The following is a 20,740-nucleotide window of genomic DNA, read 5'->3' as shown; positions in this document are numbered from 1 at the left end:
AACGCGTTAAAGTCCGGGCCCTAATATATGCATATATATATATATATATATATATATATATAAACAGGCTTAATTGTGGTATAAAATTAAAGCTATGATACACCAAGCCGACATTTAACTGTTTCCCAGCGTAGGGACGACCGAGAGTCTGTATGTACTGCCACTAGTCTGACCTCAGCCTTTTCATGTATCAGTGTGTTGCTAGATACCACTAATGGTTTCCAGCTCAAAAAAAAAGAAAAGAAAGAAAAAGAAAGGAAAAAAACATTCAAAAACCAACAAAAGTGCTTGAAATATTGGTCAATATTTTGTTGTAGACGACCATAAAAAGCGATGAAGCCGGAACATAGAAGACAAACCGCAACAAACCACAGCTTCATGTACTACAACTACTCACATCTGGCTACAAAGAGGCCATTTAATATCATGTATTCAACTACAGGCCTATAAAGCTTCTCTAGTGTTTAGACACTGACGGTCATGTGAAGACACAACACATCTTTCTCTAAATGGATTTGTTAAAAATCAGCATTGAAAAGTATTTACAAAAAATACCAAACTGATCCCAGACCAGATGAAAGTTTGTTCACCTGCCAACAACTGCCCAACGAAACCTCTCAGTCGGGTGTGAAACACTTTAATCTTGCAACACTGGTTGAATCAACTGTGGAAAAACGATCAAAGAAATCATTCTGATTGGCTGCTCAGCTTAGAACCAGAACATGAGAAGAGAAACAAAAGAGACAAAAGTAAAGATCATAGATAAACCATAAATCAACAGATCAGCGTGATTCAGGAGACGTGAGGTAACATCATCGATGGCCTTTGTTGATGATGGTTCTCAGATGTCTCAGATTGGTGTGTCCATATTGTAAGAATAACACCATAACAGCAGCTTCATGTATAATCTTAGGTAAAACACTACGTCTCATATCTGCGTTAATGGCTCTGCTGCTCATTTAGTAATTTAGTTGTGGTTTTGAAGCTTGGCCAGGAGCTAACACCACAATCTCATAAAGACACATTTCTGTATGTTTTTGTTTTCAGGTGCTGTCACAGGTTTATTGTGCTGCTACGTTAGTTTTAATAAACTTTACACATCTCAGTGGTGTGTTCCACGTTAAACATTACTGAACCAAATCAGTCGAGTAACATAACTGCTTCTGTTTGGTGTCATTTCTTCATCTTCAGCTGCCATTTGTGCAGCTTGTTGTGTATCGGTTAAAAGTCAACATCACTAAAGACAACTGGTTGCTGTGTGGGTGACAACAGAGAGTAGAAAGAAAAGAAAATTTTTGCTCCTTTTCATTTAGTTCAAAAGCAAAAACTTCAGTGTGTCACTCAGCGTTACTTCAAAAACTCAACTAAACAGTTAATTCAATTTCTCTGGTGTTTCATCAGATCAACTGTGGTGATGACGACTCCTCAGCTCAACCAGCAGAGCAGGAACTTCTCTACAGCAGAATCCACTTCTCAGAGAACAACACAGATCCTCTCTACTCCCTCGTAAACCCACCTCAGTCCCAAGACCAAGAGATGGTCCCCTACGCTGCTGTCAAATTTAGGTCCAATTGAAGCTCTGAGTGAGTATATCCTGCTTTTCCAAAACAACCTGGGTTATAGATTGGCTACGAAAAAGGTTTCCTCGTGTTCTGACTGTAGACAAACTTTAACTTTAACTTGTTTAAATATTCTGTTCTTTACTTTCAGGCTCAATGACCAAACAGAAGATACCTAGAGACTTTACAAGACAGCAAAGGACAACTTAAAGAGACAGAATACAATAACGAACGTAGAGAGAAAGACAGAGAGACAGTCAGTCAGACAGATAGAATAATTGTAATTCCTGCAGTCTGAGTCTTTGCTTTACGTACTTCAGTACAGTTCAGACGTCCACCACATGTTTCAGGAACTGAAACCATGAACATTTTATACAGGTTTGTTCATTTCCATGACTGTGTGTGACTCTCTCAGGCTTTTTATTATTCTCACAGTCAGATGCTGAGCAACAAATATCTCACTGTGAGTAACAGATACCACAAAGAAACTGATTTTTATTTTTGTTTTGTTTTTTTCAAAGCACAAAGGTAAAACTCTGTTCCATATCTCAGTCCAAAGACTAACCAGATGCAGCAAGTGTAACAAGGCCTTGTTTGCTACAGTGCTACATACATCACACAGTGTATAGGCTACAAGACAACTGTACTGTACACTGTAGCTATTAAAGTACGTACAAAACATGGCAACAGGAAAGTTCACATTTAAGAAAATACCAGTGGACTGTTGTCATATAGACCCCCTCACAGTTTGTAAACAGTGTGACGTTTCTTGAGGGGCGGGGCTTAGCTGGAGGCGAAAGATCTCAAACCTGTGAACTAATGGCACTCCTTCATCTGGCATTTACTTTGCTTCTTTCTCATTTTTGTAATGTTCCAAAAGCAGCTAATGTTAGCAACGGTAATTAGCTCACAGGTGGACACGTTGCCATGGAGATGCCGTGTTTCTCAAAAATAAAGCTACTGAATGACATAATTGTGGGATATTTGTCTATTTGTATATTATCGTCTTGTTTTACAATTCATCTAAGTGTAACTCAACACAATAAATATGAACCAACAACCTTAACACTTGTGACATGTTTTTGATTTTCTTAATTAAATAAGAATCCTATTAGCTAACCCAAAAAGGACAAATCAGTCATGGATACATCAGAGATTAATATTAATATATTTTATTACCATACTAGTATACACTTCAGCAATTAATATACAACAAAAATAAACAATGGAAAATACTTTGCTGCCTCCTGTTTATGTTGTGAAAGTAGCAGCAATTAATTCCTAATTCTCCTTTGTCCTTCACATAAATGATCGTTCAAGTCTCGTTTTCATGCCAGTTTCAATAATATAAGTTAATAATATGCGCTCAAGACACTTTCACAGTGACTGGGAGGTTTAACTGTGTATTGTTTAGACAGTTTATTAACATGTGTGAGGTTGAACGAGAGTATAAATAGATAACAGATGTGTGGAAGTGTGTTGTGGAAAGAAGAAAGGTACAAATACGGGTCCCAGACATAAGGCAGAAGTGGTTCATCACCACCACCATCATCCAAACTACACTGCAGCAAAATGCAGATTTTCTGCTTGTATCACAGATTCAATAATATGGCATTAGTAAAAACACTATATATTGATTCTTTGCAATTTTTTGTTGGGTGAAAATTGGGAACCAGTGAAAAAGGAACGAGGAGGAGACTTTTATCTCAGACACCGTGGAGAGGTGTCAGTCAGTGCGTGGGCTATTCATCTTTAGATTCAGTTAATACCACTTTCTCTTTCTCATTTCCCCTGTATGTACCAGCTGAAGAAATGAAAACTAGATTCTCCTTCAACTCACATACAAGGAGTAAACCTAGTAAACCACAGTAATGACGGGTTCAGAGATGCTACATACGTGGCCTTTCAATAGGCTACAGAGACTCTGTTGTTTCCTGCATTAGTTTTCAGTTCCTGCCATGTTTTGCACATGTGTTGCTGTGAACTCACATATTAGTCTTATTTTATGTCGTTTTTTATTTTATTCTTATTTTATATCGCTCACCTCATCCAGCAGGACCTCCTGAGACAGCTGGGGACTGAGTCTGCACAAAACACAGTTAACACAGTCATGTGTAAAACACTTCACAGTTTGGTTTGTCAACTGTCCTGTTCAGGACAAGAAGGCAAGAAAAGAAAAACTGTTACAGTCAACTACAAGACATTAATAGAAGCAGGGTAATGTTTTTATCACTCCTGCCATCGGCGAGACGCTACAGGAGCGTGACATCGAGGACGACAAGACTCACAGTTCGTACCCTCAACAGCTCACACTCTGCTTCATGTGTCCATTGCTCCCACTGACTGTATCTATAGCAGAACTTTACAAACTCTGGTTTTAATTAGGTTAATATAACACATTCCACATGCACTTTGCTTTAATTAGGTATATAACAGAGGTTTGATATTTCTTTTATTGGTTTAGGGTTGTTGGTAGGGGAGAATTCACAGTAAGAATTTCACTGTATCTACTGTGCATATGACAATAAACGTCTTGAATCTTTAAAGGTTCCTCTTTATTTGCCATGAGATTTGTTCACACATGAAAAGTGTGTGAGTCAATATCCTCTTAGTTGGCATCATTTCCTCACAAGTTCCTCGTAATCAGAGGATTGACCCAATGAGAGCAAAAAAAAAAAACTCTGCTGCACTGCCTTTAAATAGTTGCTATAATAAAACAAATGCACATCAACTTCTGGATTTCCCCAAAACTGAGAAGCTGTTATCACAACGATCGATCTATCTATCTATCTATCTATCTATCTATCTATCTATCTATCTATCTATCTATCTATCTATCTATCTATCTATCTATCTATCTATCTATCTAATTTTATGTTGCACGCTGTGAGTCTGGTCAGAACATTATCTTGTTGACTAACAGGAGGTTTGACTAAAATCAGCAGATAAATATTTGCTCTTTGCAAGTCGTGCCAAGTCTGTGACAAAAAAAAAGGGTGGATGAGGTCAACTTTAATCAGATGAAGACATGAGAACGACAGAAGATGTAGCTAAAAGGAGAACTAATAGTCAGCTGACCTGTGGTAGATGGTGTCGATCATTTCACACCAGGCTCTGGCCCTGTCCACTGCACAGCCGTCAGAGTCTGTACACTTCCAGGAAGATGTTTTCACAATTATAACAACTACGTAGAAACTGTCTAATTATAACACATATGTATATGTTGAAAAACGTGTTGTACTCACACAGTCCATCAGCATTTTTCCCAGCTCCTTTGCTTTTACAAAGCTCTTGGCCAGTTCCAGAGGGTTGGAGGGTTGGAAAACATCCACGGAGCTCACCACCACCTGAGGAGGTTTACCTGGAGACACCCCACTAAGAAAATCTTCTCATACCATCCACACTGCTATTTCCTATGTTCATACTATTGAGCATCTTGGATCCACATCATATTTATTATGACAGACTCTGACCAGTGTGATTCTATTTGTTGTCTATTGCTCTACACAGTCCTTTTTGGTCCCTTTCACACCCTGTAATTACCTTTTGCGCATCTTGAGTGATGTGATGACGAGTCGATCGCTGATGTGTTCACACCTGGCATTAAAACAGTGACCTGTGGCTGGGTCTCGGTTCTCTCAGTTCTCTATAAATAATAATGATGATAATAATAATAATAATAATAAAAATAATAATAATAATAATAATAATAAAGGATAAAAAATTTGAATAGAGGGAGGCAGTCAGGGTGGGTAGGTAACAAGTGGGATTTAAAAATAGTAGTATATTAATATAGCAATGCCACTGCTGCTGTTCCACAACTGCAAACATGCACCCTCTGCTGTGTGTATGTGGTACCACACTGTGGCATGATGGAGCTAAAGAGACTGAGGCGTGTGTTAATGTCTGTTTCTACCACGTGCACAAAGTTATGATAATAATTAGAAACGTGGCAGCATCCACAGCCACAGTAATCACTGTAAACAACCTGCTACCAGACAGTGAAACAGAAACAAATAAATACAAAATGAATCATTACAGAAAAACATTTTGAGTTTAGAACCAAGCATATTCTAAAATATATATATATAGAAATATATATAATATATATAGAAAAGTACAGACTTAATTCCTTAGTTTGCAAACATCAAAAGATAAAGCCAATTAATAACATGCAGTTTTAATGACTAAGTTATTCATATTTAGTCATTCAATTTGTTAAGATGAAACATAAAACATGAATAACGTACTTGTTCTCCTACCTCTGCTTTGAAGGCCTTGTCGTACTGATGGATTTCTGACATGGCATCTAGAGTCGGGTTGTTGGCCAGCAGCCCTCCGTCCAGGAAGCGCCCCATTGGTCGGAAGTACGTGAGCACCTGTGGCCCTGTTTTTTTGTGGTTTGTGTGGCAGCATTGGTACTAGTAGAACCCCTCACGTTGCTTTTCAGATGATTCAATATGCTAAGGCATAGGTCTTCAACAGGGGGCCTACTGCAGGGCTGGGGTCACAGAATCTTTGGTTGATCAGAAATGTATTTTTTATATATATTTTTTAATTTCCCCCAACAAATTTAAATTTCTAAAAAAAAAACATAATCCAACATATTTTAGTAAATGGATATGGACAGAAGACATTTCCTATAAGAACCCTGTTGATTTTTGAAACGATGACTCCATCCAACAACATCTAAACCCAGAGCTTCAACACCAACAAAGCAGCAGGCCACACTTGACCTTTATGTGATGTCGTCACTCGTTGTTTGAATCTCAGACTTTTTTGTGAACACAAACATGCACCCTTCAACTAGTGACGGATTACAGGAACCACTAACAGGAAGGTCTAGTCCAGCTGGCCTTGTTAGAGCTTAAATATATGGAGAACCTCCACAGACATATGTTGTGTTGTGATGAAGAGGTAGTACTCAGATGTGGACACAAGGGGGAGACAAGGACAGGGAATAAACTTTATCAAAATGATCTAAATTTGGAACAAAAAGCCCTGCACGGTAAACGGGGTCATAAAAACTCAGAAGTACACAGAGGAAACTCAACAGACAACTTGATAAGGGACAAAGAGAAAGATGGGACTATGTACACCGATCAGGAATAACATTATGACCACTTTCCTAATATTGTGTTGGTCTAACTTGAGCCTCCAAAACAGTTGTGACTCATCAGAGAATGGACATGGGTTTTCTTAGGGTGTCCTGTGATGTCTGGCAACAGGATGTTGTTAGTGGATGCAATTAGCCTAACGAGCATGTCTTTGGAGGTGGGAGGAAACCCATGCAGACACAGGGAGAACATGCAAACCAAACCTAGAACTCGACCTGGACCCAGATCTTCTCGCTGGGAGGCATCAGTGCTGACCACCGAGCCGCTATGCTGCCCCATGAAGAATAATATTAGTATGATAATAAAATACACAGTGACAAACAAATGACATCAAGTGAAATCAATACTAGTGTCTCTTTAAAATGTGCCTGATGTTTTCAACTGACTGGAAATTGCTACACAACTACAGAACCAAACAACCAGGAAAAGACTGAATGAGCTGCAGTCACACCCTCATATATAGAAAGAGACAGACTGACTGTAATAAGTCCTGCACTACACAGATTGTTCACTAGAGGTCTCTTCTTCCTCAAAGTCATCATGAAGAAGGAAGTGATAGTTGTGGTGTGAAGCTGCTTGTAGACACACTCACTCTAACCAATAGTTCATTCTGTCTTCAGTCTGTAAGATTTTAACCTCCATTCATTCATGTTTAGGACTTTTGATAAAGTCTCACAGTAACAGCTGTAGCTTTAATAAGTTCATTAGAAGAATCTACTTCCTGATCAGACGCTGGAGTCGACAACAGTCATGTTCTTGGTAGAAGCTGGATGTTTGATTATGACTTTGATTCTGAACATCTCAGGTATGAATGATTGTTTTGTCTCCTTATATTACTTGAAATATGTAACTTTAATATTTCTTGGTGGAGTTTAGGTGTAAACGTTTATATAGTTAAAGCAGCAGATTCTCTGATGTTATGAAGTCTTGAAATCATGTTAACGTTGTAAATGTGTCCAGATGTTTGATGATGAAATCTTCTGTTAAAGGAGTTCAGGGGAAACCAACCAGCATCTGTGCCTTAAAGGGTTCATCAGTGACTCTGTCCTGCTCAGGTCAACGTCACACTGCAAACAAGAGATGGTCCATTGTCTACATGAGTGGTTCAAAGTATGATTCTACCGAGATCTCTACAGATGGGAATCAAGGAAAGTACAGCATTTCAGAAGAGAGTAACTTCACTCTGACAATCAATGATCTAAAAGAAGATGATACAAAATATTACTGCTGCACAGAAACTAACACACTAGACAATTGCAACCTGCAAAACACAATTTACCTCCATGTTACAGGTACAGAGTTTATCATTAATGTATTACAGACTGATCACTTTAAGAGTAATGTGATGCATTAATGTTATTTATATTAATTACCATCTCAGACCTGCAGGTAAAGGTGATTCCTGCCACAGAGGGACAGACAGTGACACTGATGTGTAGCACCAGTTGTCCTCGGACTGAAAACCTTGCAGCCTACATCTGGTACAAGAACAGAGACTTTCTCTATGAGGACTGGTCTCCCTGGTACCAAGAGCTGGTCAGCAGTGAGGAAGCAGTCACATACTCCTGTGCTGTCAAAGGCTACGAGGATCTCAGAGCCCCTGAAGTCTCAGTGGGTGAGTCACAACAGTTACAAACTCTATTTCTACTCTTCAGACTCTTCCTCAAAACACGTGTTCACCAGTTCACTGATGATACGTGTTTGGTTTTGTTCAGATTCAGTCACTCCGACCTGCTTCAGTGTGACCTACGCTAAAGGGAGAATGTGTTCTTATCAGCAGACGTCAGTAGATGAGTCCTGCTCCATCACATATCCCAGAGGTGAAGTTTCCTCATTTACACTCCTCCTACCACCACCCCTCTGATCTCTGTCAAGTCATACGTTCACTGGAGAACGTTAATTATTTGTTACGATTGAAATCTGATCATGTTATTAAATGATATATTTAACACTGCAGAGATGAACTGATGAAAAATATTTTGATTGTCTCCAAACAGAAATCCACGTCCAAAGGATTCCTCCAGACAAACCAGGTCATATCAGACTGACCTGTAACACCAGCTGTCTTCATACTGACACTCTGACTTCATTTATGTGGTTTAAGAACAGAAAAGTAGACAGAAACAAGGAGAAACAACATATTTTAGTTAACAACACTCACAAAGGAAGTTTCTCTTGTGCTGTAAAAGGTCTTGAGGATCTGCGTTCTGCTGACGTCTGTGAGTATGAACCAACTTATGATTTAAGTATCTTTTTAAATGTTTTTAGTCACTGGAGAAGCTCCTGGTTTCAAACATTTCTATCTTTTAGGAAGTTGACATCTTGCACCAGAGATGAATAATGATTTAAAGATTATTCAAAGTGAGTTTAATAGTTACTTAAAGTGAGTCTGTCTCTTGTCTTCCATCAATATTTCAGGTGTAGAGGAGAAGAAATGTTTGAGAGTGAATTATATCAGCAGAAGTATCTGTGCTCTGAAAGGATCCTCTGTGAACATTTCCAGTGAATACTCTCATCCTGACAACCAGCAGTCAGAGTCTAAACTTTGGTATAAAGTAAAGAGAAATACTGAAGAGGCAGATCAACAGCTGACTGGAGAGACACGTGATGTGAAGTTTCATGACAACATGAAGAACCAACACATCCTCACATTAAACAACCTGACGAAGAAGAAGGACTCAGCAGAATACATCTTCACAATCAAAACAAACTATGAACAAGTGTCTGGTTCTCCTGGAGTTTCTCTGGTTGTCACAGGTAATTAGAATCTGTTACTCATGTCCTACCAGCAATCAATACATGTCCTCATATACAGAATGTCTCTTTTACATTTATTGCCCTATCTGTCTGTCTTTCAGATCTGAAAGTGAAGATAAGTCCCTCTCCAGTGGTGACAGAGGGTCAGAGAGTCTCACTGACCTGCAGGACCAGTTGTCCTCTACCTGCTAACACAAACTACATTTGGTACTTCAACAATCGACCTCTGAACCTGACACACGACCAAAGCAAACACCTGCTTCTAGACCCAGTCAGCAGTCAGGATGCAGGAAACTACTCCTGTGCTGTCACAACCAACAGAGACATCAACTCAGCTCTAAAGACTCTCACTGTCCAAACTACACAAACATCTAAACTGAACCCAGCAGCAGCTGCAGGAGTTTCTGCAGCTCTCCTTGTTTTACTTCCTCTCACCGTCTTCTTGTGGATCAGGTGAACATCACAGTGTTTGATGTCCGACAAATGTAATTCAAACTATGATCTGGAATCACTCAGTCATCAACATACTTGTTCACTTTACTCTTTTAAATCAGAAGGAAGAGGCGATCCAGTCAGTCTTCAAGAACTGAAACACCAGACAACACACAGCAGGTACACAACAGGACTCACACTGTAGACATTATTTTGTAAAATAGGTCAAATATGGAGAAATGAAAGCAATGAACAGGAAATGCTGTTTTATTACAGGTCTTGTTAACTAGTAGTTGTAGTCAGGTTGAAATCTGTGTCTGTGTCAGTGCTGAACGTCATGACTGATCAATATTAATCTAAAGTCACTGAAAGTTGTATCAAATGAGATCTTGGTGTGTTTTAAACGCTCAGATAAGAGGACCAGCCCAACCTCTGAATGCAGTATCATGTAACGTCATGTTATTTCTGTTGTCTTCTCAGCTCAACACTGATCACATATATGAGAACGTCTCAGCTCAGTCAGCAAAGCAGACTCCACTTCCCTGAGAACCACACAGCTGACCTCTACTCCACCATCGAGATACGCCCTTCACACTGAAACCACTTTGTTGTCATTCTACTTTGTGACAAAGTTCACTTATTGAAATAACGTTGTATCATAGCATGTATTGTAAAAATGTTTTAGCTATTTCACTTGTGTGGTTCTTTGTACGTGTTGTAGTGAATTAAACATCATGGTCGTCATGTCTGCTGACTCCTCTTCAGTGAAGTTTTTTTTCTTTGCCACAAAATAACAACAACAGCTTCACATCTCTCTGTTCTCACTGTGACTTTATCGGGAGAATCTAGTGAAATACACTAATGATGGTCAGAATGTAATTACAGATTTCTTGAATTAGAGTTTTGACTAGGCGAAATGACGTTGCAGAAGGCCCCGCCTACCACTTCAAGCGGGAGCGGGTTGTTGATGAACATTGCACTTGTGGTGAGCAAGATGGCGGAGCAGCCAGAGCTACTCGAATATTCAACCCCGCAGCCTGTGCAAGGCAGGAGCTGACAGGGAGGAATGCGGAGAATGCATTACTGGCCTCCTCATTTTCTTGTGGTTTTCTCAATTACAGCCGACGCCATCCTACTTCTTTCTGAACTGACTTCTTCCTCTTCTTTGATTACACCGTGGAGGGCAAGTGACGTATTTCTGGATATTTAAAATAGAGAAATATATAGAGATCCAGATATCTGTAATTCACTTGTGCCTAATCAAAACTGAATTACAGATATCTCTATATGTCGTTTCAACTCGTCACAATTACGTTACAGATATTCTTGAATGAAAAGTCCGACTAGTCAGAAATACGTATATATCAAACAAATTTACTGCATCAGCTTGTGTTAAATGCATAAATGGCTGTTTACATTATTTATTAGGATTTACAGCTGATACCGCCGATAGTAGTGGTCATACACGGTCACGGAACAATCATCAATTTTATTTGTATAGCCCAAAACACATTTTGCCTGATGACAACGTCGCTTGTTAAACGAATAGCGAATCTGGCTAAGTAGATAAGACACAGCACAGCAGAAAGTAGGACTAACTTTTGCTCAGTTAAAATTATTTGACTCGTGAGTGGTCGCACTGTGGCCTAAGCAGTAGCGTACCTCCTGTTCGGAAGATATTTTCATTCTTTTGCCCGAACAACAACTTAAAAGTGTTGGTTGGGCTTTCTTTTTATCTCGTGCTGTCCTCGTGTCACCATGGATACTTCATACATACATGTGGAAACACTGGAGGCGGGATGCACGCACATGTCTGAGGTGGGCAAAACCAAATCTTAGAGCGGGAGGGGGCGCAGACAAACGTCCCTATTTTTTTTACTGCTAAATCGAGAATGTCTTCCACATTGTCGTGATATCATATTGTGTGGGTTGTGGGGGCTGGTTTGGATCTTTGGGTAGGTTGCCACCCACCCATCCCCCCATAAATTACACCTATGCCCCTAACACCACCTGTAGTAGTGTCTCATTTTAAATGAATTATCTATGGAAATATGTTTATACCTTAACAATAGGACTATATCATTAGAGATTTGTTTTTACCTTGTCACTTGATCGAACAGGGATTTTGCCCTATACATAATAATATCAACCCCCCTCCCAATGTTTAACTCAAAGTTATGTCCTTGGTTAGAGGTGATTCAGTGATAAAAAAATGTTTTCATTTGTTAAGTCAGTTGTGTTTGCGTTTGCGTCAGCTTGTTGTGTACCGGTTAAAAGGAAACATCACTAAAGACAACTGGTTGCTGTGTGGGTGACAACAGAGAGTAGAAAGAAAAGAAAATTTTTGCTCCTTTTCATTTAGTTCAAAAGCAAAAACTTCAGTGTGTCACTCAGCGTTACTTCAAAAGCTCAGCTAAACAGTTAATTCAATTTCTCTCGTGTTTCATCAGATCAACTGTGGTGATGACGACTCCTCAGCTCAACCAGCAGAGCAGGAACATTTCTACAGCACAATCCACTTCTCAGAGGACAACACAGATCCTATCTACTCCCTCTCAAACCCACCTCAGTCCCAAGACCAAGACATGGTCCCCTACGCTGCTGTCAAATTTAGGTCTAATTCAACCTCTAAGTGAGTATATCCTGCTTTTCCAAAACAACCTGTGTTATAGATTGGCTACTGAAAAGGTTTGCTTGTGTTCTGACTGTATTCTTTAAAATGCATGTTTAGCCTGATTAAATAGTGTGATCTTTACTTTCAGGCTCAATGACCAGGCAGAGGATACCTAGAGACTGTACAACACAGCAAAGGACAACTCAAAGAGACAAGTAGACAGACAGACAGATAGTAGATAATTGGAATTCCTGCTTTAGTTACTTCAGTTCAGTTCAGACGTCCACCACGTTTTCGGAACTGAAACCATGAACTTTTTATACAGGTTTGCTCATTTTCATGACTGTGTGTGACTCTTTGGATTTTTATTCTTCTCACAGTCAGATGCTGAGCAAAAATATCTCACATATTTTTAAAGCGCAAAGATAAAACTCTGCTCTATATCTCAGTCCAAAGACTAACCAGATGCCTAACATCAAGTGCAAAAAGACAATCAGGTTTACTCTGGGAATCAAATATAGTTTGCAGTATTCTGTTGAAATTATTTATGGTGAATGCACAAGTGATACTATAGTACTACGTATATCACACAGTGTATACGCTACAAGAAAACTGTACTGTACACTGTAGCTATTACAAAGTACAAAGTACATACAAAACATGGCAACAGGAAAGTTCACATTTAAGAAAATACCACTGGACTTCTTGTCATATAGACCATAGACAATAATACGTAGACGCCTCGTTGACTGGGTTGGCCCACTGATGTGACATAAGTGCGTGTCCGCCATATTGGAGGAGGCAAAGCTGTGCTGTGAAGTAATACAAATAGGATTTTAAAGTACATTTTAAAATCCAGACTCCTGACACGGTCTCGAAAGAGAGACCACATCACCCCTGTCCTTGCCTCCCTCCACTGGCTGCCAGTTACATTTCAAATTGATTTTAAACTTTTTATTTGTATATAAAGCCCAGAAAGGAGCAGCCCCCTCCTACCTGTCAGAACTTCTACCTCCTTACTCCGCTTCCAGGCCCCTCAGGTCCACTGACCAAGGGCTTTTAAAAGTTCCATGGTCTCTTCATAAACTCAGGGGTGATTGTGCTTTCGCGGTTGCTGCCCCCAGACTGTGGAACAGCATCCCCTCCTCTGTCAGACTTGCCCCCTCCATTGACTCTTTCAAATCAAGGCTCAAGGACTTCTTTACCTTAGCTTTGTTTTTTCACTTAATTTTTGTACAGCACTTTGGTCAACCTCAGTTTTTTTTAAATTTGCTTTATGAATAAATTTGATTGATTGATTGATTGAATTTTATGTTAAAGCCTCAGCTTATTTAATTCACACGCACACACTAAAGTTGATGGGAAACAGGTACCAAAAACAATGTATTAAACCTTTTTAGTCTAGTACAATAACTTTATTGATCCCACACATCAAAAAACAGTGTATGTTACACTTTAATAATATATGAATAACAATGAATGTAGATTAACCCCCCTCCACACACAAGAAAAAAACATATAATTTTCATTTATTTTTTTGGCCATTTGGAAGCAATGACAGTTGCTTTCCAACTATGGATATGTTAACTGACTTGTTATTAGGGTTGCCACCTTTCAGAAATGAAAATAAGGGACAACCACCACGGCTCCTTGGGGCCATGACCACCACAGGCCCGAGGGAGAAAGCAGTTACTCACATTTCCCAGTTTGGGATGAATAAAGCATCTATCTATTTATCTTAAAGCTTGAAAATGCTGAATACATTCTTTATTGTACAACATTGTTGCATACAATGTGCTGTTAATTAGTCCACATAAAGCCTTAATTAGAACTTTGAAAATATAAACTAAATAAATTGAGAACAAAAAACAACAAAAACACTTGTAAACATGTCTGCTTATGCAAGAAAGAAAACAAGAAAGTGCAAAACATAACTCCTTCCCTCAACAGTCCTGGGTTCACCAGAAACTGTTGTGTTTCTCTTGTCTGTGGAGTAGACCAGATTCAAACAGTCAACAGATTTCCCTCACTTCTTTTTCCAAGTGTATTTCTTGTTACTCCCTTTTGAGGACGTGGTTGAATCCCGGGTGCAGTGGACGTTTTTAAAAGGCGGTGATCAAGGCGGTTTTAAAAGGTTTTTAAAACAGTGTGACGATTATTGAGGGGCGGGACTTAGCTGGAGGCGAAAGATCTCAAATCTGTGAACTAATAGCACTCCTTCATCTGGCATTTACTTTGCTTCTTTCTCATTTTTGTTATGTTCCAAGAGCAGCTAATGTTAGCAACGGTAATCAGCTCACTGGCGGACACGTTGCCATGGAAAGGCCGTGTCTCCGTGGCAACGTTAAAAATAAAGATACTGAATGACATAATTTTGGGATATTTGTGTATTTGTATATTATCGTCTTGTTTTACAATTCATCTAAGTGTAACTCAACACAATAAATATGAACCAACAACCTTAACCCATGTGACATGATTTTAATTTTCTTAAATAAGAATCCTATTAGCTAACCCAAAAAGGACAAATCAGTCATGGATACATCAGAGATTAATATTATTATATTTTATTACCATACTAGTATACACTTCAGCAATTAATATACAACAAAAATAAACAATGGAAAATACTTTGCTGCCTCCTGTTCATGTTGTGAAAGTAGCAGCAATTAATTCCTAATTCTCCTTCGTCCTTCACATAAATGATCGTTCAAGTCTCGTTTTCATGCCAGTTTCAATAATATAAGTTAAATAATATGCGTTCAAGACACTTTCACAGTGACTGGGAGGTTTAACTGTGTATTGTTTAGGCAGTTTATTAACATGTATGAGGTTGAACGAGAATATAAATAGATAACACAAGTGTGGAAGTGTGTTGTGGAAAGAAGAAAGGTACAAATACGGGTCCCAGACATAAGGTAGAAGTGGTTCATCACCACCACCATCATCCAAACTACACTGCAGCAAAATGCAGATTTTCTGCTTGTATCACAGATTCAATAATATAGCATTAGTAATGTTACGACCTTGCTTTGTTGAGGGGGAAAGAGGACGCAACACAGTATAGTGGTCTTAAAACTTAAGAATTAGCCTGATAAAATACAAAAGGTAAACGAAAAGAGGACTCCAATGGAGCACAATTGTTTGATTCATTAATACACAGGACGAGATGTTACAATCCCTTGTGCCATGATCTAAGGCAAAACTCCCTTAGAAGCCGGGTCCAACTGGACAACCAACCAGCAGACCAGTGGTCAGCTACTAACTATGTCAGAAACGAGATACAATTAGCCTAGCCATAGAAATAAAAAACACCAGCTAATTAGCCTAGACACCAGCAGTAGGTAACAGAGATGATGGGAATGCAACTACATTCAGACCAGGACATCTCATCCTTCTGCCTATGTCAGAAACGAGATACAATTAGCCTAGCCACGGAAACGAAACACTCGAAAGCACCAACTAATTAGCCTAACCGCTAATAGTAAGTAAGAAATGATGGGACATGCAACTATACTTCAAACAACATTCCTCCACTCGGCCAAGAGAAGTTACACACAAGAAAACGCCAGCAAACGAGCCTAACTAGCAACAGTAGGCAGTGTGCCGCACATCATTGGGGTTTTCAAGTGGGCAGCTCCCTTCACCGATGTTTCGTTAAGTTAGGCCCACGACACCTCAAGAAGGCTTAACAGTGAGCTCCAGCGTCCCGGAGTCACCCCCCTCAATGCAGCCCCCACGCCACCATGTGCCTTTCAACCGACAGATACGATTAATCTAATTACAACTGCTGCCTAATGTTAGCACATAGCTAGCCTTACCTTTAGCATGCTCCCCAGCTAGCGTGCTTCCTCCGTAGCCACAGCCACTGACTCGCTCGCTCCGCTGCCAGGGACATATGTTTTTACGGCAACTCTCTGTTCTTTTCAGCGAATGCCCAACTCACACAGGAGAGCAATGGCGGATTTCGCCACAAATCCAGGGCAGCCGACCTCCACTGGGCGCACACGGGCGCTCCAGCCTCGCTGCTCCGCTTCCGATGCCAACTCCGCATATCTATCTCTCTTGCGCTCATTCGCCTCTTCAACTCTGTCTTCCCACAGGACAGTTAACTCCACAAAATACACTATCCTTTCTTTCTCAGACCACAACAGCACGTCCGGTCTTCTAAGGGTCACGGCTGTCTGTTGTGGTACGCTCAGGGCGTCATCTAGGTCGGTCTTTATCTCCCAGGCTCCGCCCACACTTAGCTGCCCTACATTATGCCTGCGCCTCCTTGATCTGGCCTTATCTCCCTCCTGAACACAACAAAAAATGAGGGAAAATGTTAACAACTACAACGAATAAAGGGTATCTCGAGTCCCGTAAAACACCCACCACAAATTACCAAAAAGGACCCTGTCCGAACACCATCTTGATAACAATTACATTCGAATATAGAAACAGCAATAAACACACTAAAGCGATAAATGGCACAGCGCGTGTGAACGTCCCATCTTTGAAGCCATGCTCCGGTAGGATTGGCCCAAAACTTGACCAATGGTCGTTCGCCACGGACCAACGACCAACGAAGCTCAGTATATAGTGTCAGTTTCTTCGCTGTTTTTTGGTGGGTGAAAATTGGGAACCAGTGAAAAAGGAACGAGGAGGAGACTTTTATCTCCAACACCGCGGAGAGGTGTCAGTGCCCGGGCTATTCATCTTTAGATTCAGTTAATACCACTTCCTCTTAACATTCCTCTTGTATGTACCAGCTGAAGAAATGAAAAGCAGCCTCTCATGGAGTAAACCTAATAAACCACAGTAATGACTGGTCCAGAGATGCTACATACGTGGCGTTTCAATAGGCTACAGAGACTCTGTTGTTTCCTGCATTAGTTTTCAGTTCCTGCCATGTTTTGCACATGTGTTGCTGTGAACTCACATATTAGTCTTATGTTATTCATTTTTTGTAAAGATAAAACACAGCAACACAAACATTAGAGTCCTGAATCAAGACAAATGGCAGTACTGCTCTTAGAGCCGAGCTCAAACACTCTCCCTCTTCTCGTGGTTTTCTCTTGCTCACAGTTCTCCAGTAGTAGTTTTGCCAGAGATTGGAGGATCTCCCTCTTCTCATACAGGTACATCTGGGTTTCCCACAGCATGTCCACCAGGACCGCGTCGCTCACCTCATCCAGCAGGACCTCCTGAGACAGCTGGGGACTGAGTCTGCACAAAACACAGTTAACACAGTCATGTGTAAAACACTTCACAGTTTGGTTTGTCAAGAACAGGAAGGCAAGAAAAAAAAAAACTTTACTGTCAACTACAGGACATTTATAGAAGCAGGGTTAGGGCTCGGAAGTATGACCAAAAATCTAATTAATTATTAATCTATCTTCTGACAGTATCACAGTATTTTTGTATTTGTATTTTGTTCATGCTTAATCACAGGTTTACAGCATTTTCTACTGGTTGAGAGAGGAAATAATGCTGGTCAGAACTTTATCTTGTTGACTAACAGGATGTTCAACTAAAATCAGGACTTTAATGTGTTAAGTTTCTTCTTTAGGTACAAACTCTCTGAATCTATGCTCTTCAGTTTCACACAGGCACAACTATCAAAGATGTTTCCTTTCAAATATCCTAATAATAATAATAATAATAATAATAATAATAATAATAATAATAATAATAATAATAATAATGTGAGCGATAGCAGATAAATATTTGCTCTTTGCAAGTCGTGCCAAGTCTGTGTGACAAAAAAAAAAAAGGTGGGGGCGGGGGATGAGGTCATGTTTAATCAGATAAAGACATGAGAACGACAGAAGATGTAGCTAAAAGGAGAAGTAATAGTCAGCTGACCTGTTTTAGATGGTGTTGATCATTTCACACCAGGCTCTGACCCTGTCCACTGCACAGCCGTTAGAGTCTGTACACTTCCAGGAAGATGTTTTCACAATTATAACAACTACGTAGGAACTGTGCAATTATAAATAAAATATATATGTAAAGAACAGTCCTCTTTGGTCCCTTTCACACCCTGTAATTACCTTTTGCGCATCTTGAGTGATGTAATAATGAGTCGATCGCTGATGTGTTCACACCTGGCATTAAAACAGTGACCTATGATTGGGTCTCAGGTCTCTCAGTTCTCTCTCTATGATAATAATAATGATTAAAGCACTACATTTTATTTATAGGAGCCTTTCAGAAAACCCAAGGACATCGTACCAAGTAAGACAGAGTTAAAAATACAAGACAGACATCAAAAGACAAAAGACATCATATCTATCTATCTATCTATCTATCTATCTATCTATCTATCTATCTATCTATCTATCTATCTATCTATCTATCTATCTATCTATCTATCTATCTAATTTAATGTTGCATGCTGTGAGTCTGGTCATAACTTTATCTTGTTGACTAACAGGATGTTCAACTAAAATCAGGACTTTAATGTGTTAACTTTCTTCTTTAGGTACAAACTCTCTGAATCTATGCTCTTCATTTTCACACAGGCACAACTATCAAACATGTTACCTTTCAAATATCCTAATAAAAAAAAAAACAACAATAATAATAATGTGAGTGATAGCAGATAAATATTTGCTCTTTGCAAGTCGTGCCAAGTCTGTGTGGCAAAAAAAAAAGGTGGGGGCGGGGGATGAGGTCATGTTTAATCAGATAAAGACATGAGAACGACAGAAGATGTAGCTAAAAGGAGAACTAATAGTCAGCTGACCTGTGGTAGATGGTGTAAATCATTTCACACCAGGCTCTGGCCCTGTCCACTGCACAGCCGTCAGAGTCTGTACACTTCCAGGAAGATGTTTTCACAATTATAACAACTACGTAGAAACTGTCTAATTATAACACATATACATATGTTGAAAAACGTGTTGTACTCACACAGTCCACCAGCATTTTGCCCAGCTCCTTTGCTTTTACAAAGCTCTTGGCCAGTTCCAGAGGGTTGGAGGGTTGGAAAACATCCACGGAGCTCACCACCACCTGAGGAGGTTTACCTGGAGACACCCCCCTAAGAAAATCTTCTCATACCATCCACACTGCTATTTCCTATGTTCATACTATTGAGCATCTTGGATCCACATCATATTTATTATGACAGACTCTGACCAGTGTGATTCTATTTGTTGTCTATTACTCTACACAGTCCTTTTTGGTCCCTTTCACACCCTGTAAATACCTTTTGTGCATCTTGAGTGATGTAATAACGAGTCGATCGCTGATGTGTTCACACCTGGCATTAAAACAGTGACCTGTGATTGGGTCTCAGGTCTCTCAGTTCTCTATCAATAATAATGATGATGATAATAATAATAATAAAGGATAAAAAATTTGAATAGAGGGAGGCAGTCAGGGTGGGTAGGTAACAAGTGGGATTTAAAAATAGTAGTATATTAATATAGCAATGCCACTGCTGCTGTTCCACAACTGCAAACATGCACCCTCTGCTGTGTGTATGTGGTACCACACTGTGGCATGATGGAGCTAAAGAGACTGAGGCGCCTGTTAATGTCTGTTTCTGCCACGTGCACAATGTTATGATAATAATTAGAAATGTGGCAGCATCCACAGTCACAGTAATCACTGTAAACAACCTGCTACCAGACAGTGAAACAGAAACAAATAAATACAAAATGAATCATTACAGAAAAACATTTTGAGTTTAGTACCAAGCATATTCTAAAATATATATATATAGAAATATATATAATATATATAGAAAAGTACAGACTTAATTCCTTAGTTTGCAAACATCAAAAGATAAAGCCAATTAATAACATGCAGTTTTAATGACTAAGTTATTCATATTTAGTCATTCAATTTGTTAAGATGAAACATAAAACATGAATAACGTACTTGTTCTCCTACCTCTGCTTTGAAGGCCTTGTCGTACTGATGGATTTCTGACATGGCATCTAGAGTCGGGTTGTTGGCCAGCAGCCCTCCGTCTAGGAAGCGCCCCATTGGTCGGAAGTACGTGAGCACCTGTGGCCCTGTTTTTTTCTGGTTTGTGTGGCAGCATTAGTACTAGTAGAACCCCTTACGTTGCTTTTCAGATGATTCAATATGCTAAGGCATAGGTCTTCAACAGGGGGCCTACTGCAGGGCTGGGGTCACAAAATCTTTGGTTGATCAGAAATTTATTAATTTTTTTTATATATATTTTTTAATTTTCCCCCCAAAATTAAATATTTCTGAAAAAACATAATCCATCATATTTTAGTAAATGGATATGGATAGAA

General features: G+C 39.5%; 3 protein-coding genes across 3 annotated transcripts in view; 1 reads left to right on the top strand and 2 right to left on the bottom strand.

The window, feature by feature from the left end:
* The window catches only part of LOC125003472 (85/88 kDa calcium-independent phospholipase A2-like), a 34,535-nt gene extending 28,618 nt beyond the window's left edge, over nt 1-5,917 (bottom strand). The window contains exons 1-3 of the mRNA XM_047577426.1: nt 5,822-5,917; nt 4,805-4,906; nt 4,638-4,711 (exon numbers count right to left, since the gene is read on the bottom strand). Coding sequence (XP_047433382.1) covers nt 4,638-4,711; nt 4,805-4,906; nt 5,822-5,917 — 272 coding nt within the window. The remainder of the gene's footprint in view (nt 1-4,637; nt 4,712-4,804; nt 4,907-5,821) is intronic.
* A 1,150-nt stretch (nt 5,918-7,067) lies between these two features.
* LOC125003849 lies at nt 7,068-10,609 on the top strand. The gene is made up of 9 exons (XM_047578078.1): nt 7,068-7,481; nt 7,666-7,968; nt 8,058-8,291; nt 8,392-8,496; nt 8,674-8,895; nt 9,095-9,433; nt 9,535-9,886; nt 9,988-10,045; nt 10,346-10,609. The coding sequence occupies exons 1-9, from the start codon at nt 7,427-7,429 to the stop codon at nt 10,409-10,411; spliced, it is 1,734 nt and encodes a 577-aa protein (XP_047434034.1). The 5' UTR covers nt 7,068-7,426; the 3' UTR covers nt 10,412-10,609.
* Nucleotides 10,610-17,336: 6,727 nt separating this feature from the next.
* On the bottom strand, nt 17,337-20,462 carry LOC125003468 (85/88 kDa calcium-independent phospholipase A2-like). The gene is made up of 4 exons (XM_047577423.1): nt 20,351-20,462; nt 19,380-19,495; nt 19,213-19,286; nt 17,337-17,690 (listed from the first exon to the last, which is right to left on the bottom strand). The coding sequence occupies exons 1-4, from the start codon at nt 20,460-20,462 to the stop codon at nt 17,459-17,461; spliced, it is 534 nt and encodes a 177-aa protein (XP_047433379.1). The 3' UTR covers nt 17,337-17,458.
* Between the last annotated feature and the right edge of the window lie 278 nt (nt 20,463-20,740).

The sequence above is a fragment of the Mugil cephalus genome, chromosome 2 (assembly GCF_022458985.1).
Source record: "Mugil cephalus isolate CIBA_MC_2020 chromosome 2, CIBA_Mcephalus_1.1, whole genome shotgun sequence".
NCBI classification, from domain to species: domain Eukaryota; kingdom Metazoa; phylum Chordata; class Actinopteri; order Mugiliformes; family Mugilidae; genus Mugil; species Mugil cephalus.
Note: the sequence above shows the minus strand (reverse complement) of the source record. Positions and strands in the feature narration are given on the sequence as shown.

Coding starts and splice junctions, on each gene's coding strand:
- LOC125003849 (XM_047578078.1), top strand. CDS start 7,427: ATGTTCTTGGTAGAAGCTGGATGTTTGATTATGACTTTGATTCTGAAC. Junction 8,292..8,391: donor AGCCCCTGAAGTCTCAGTGG/GTGAGTCACAAC, acceptor GGTTTTGTTCAG/ATTCAGTCACTCCGACCTGC. Junction 9,887..9,987: donor ACCGTCTTCTTGTGGATCAG/GTGAACATCACA, acceptor CTTTTAAATCAG/AAGGAAGAGGCGATCCAGTC.
- LOC125003468 (XM_047577423.1), bottom strand. CDS start 20,462: ATGGGGCGCTTCCTAGACGGAGGGCTGCTGGCCAACAACCCGACTCTA. Junction 19,287..19,379: donor GCAAAATGCTGGTGGACTGT/GTGAGTACAACA, acceptor TCTTCCTGGAAG/TGTACAGACTCTGACGGCTG. Junction 17,691..19,212: donor ATTTACACCATCTACCACAG/GTCAGCTGACTA, acceptor TGTTTTGTGCAG/ACTCAGTCCCCAGCTGTCTC.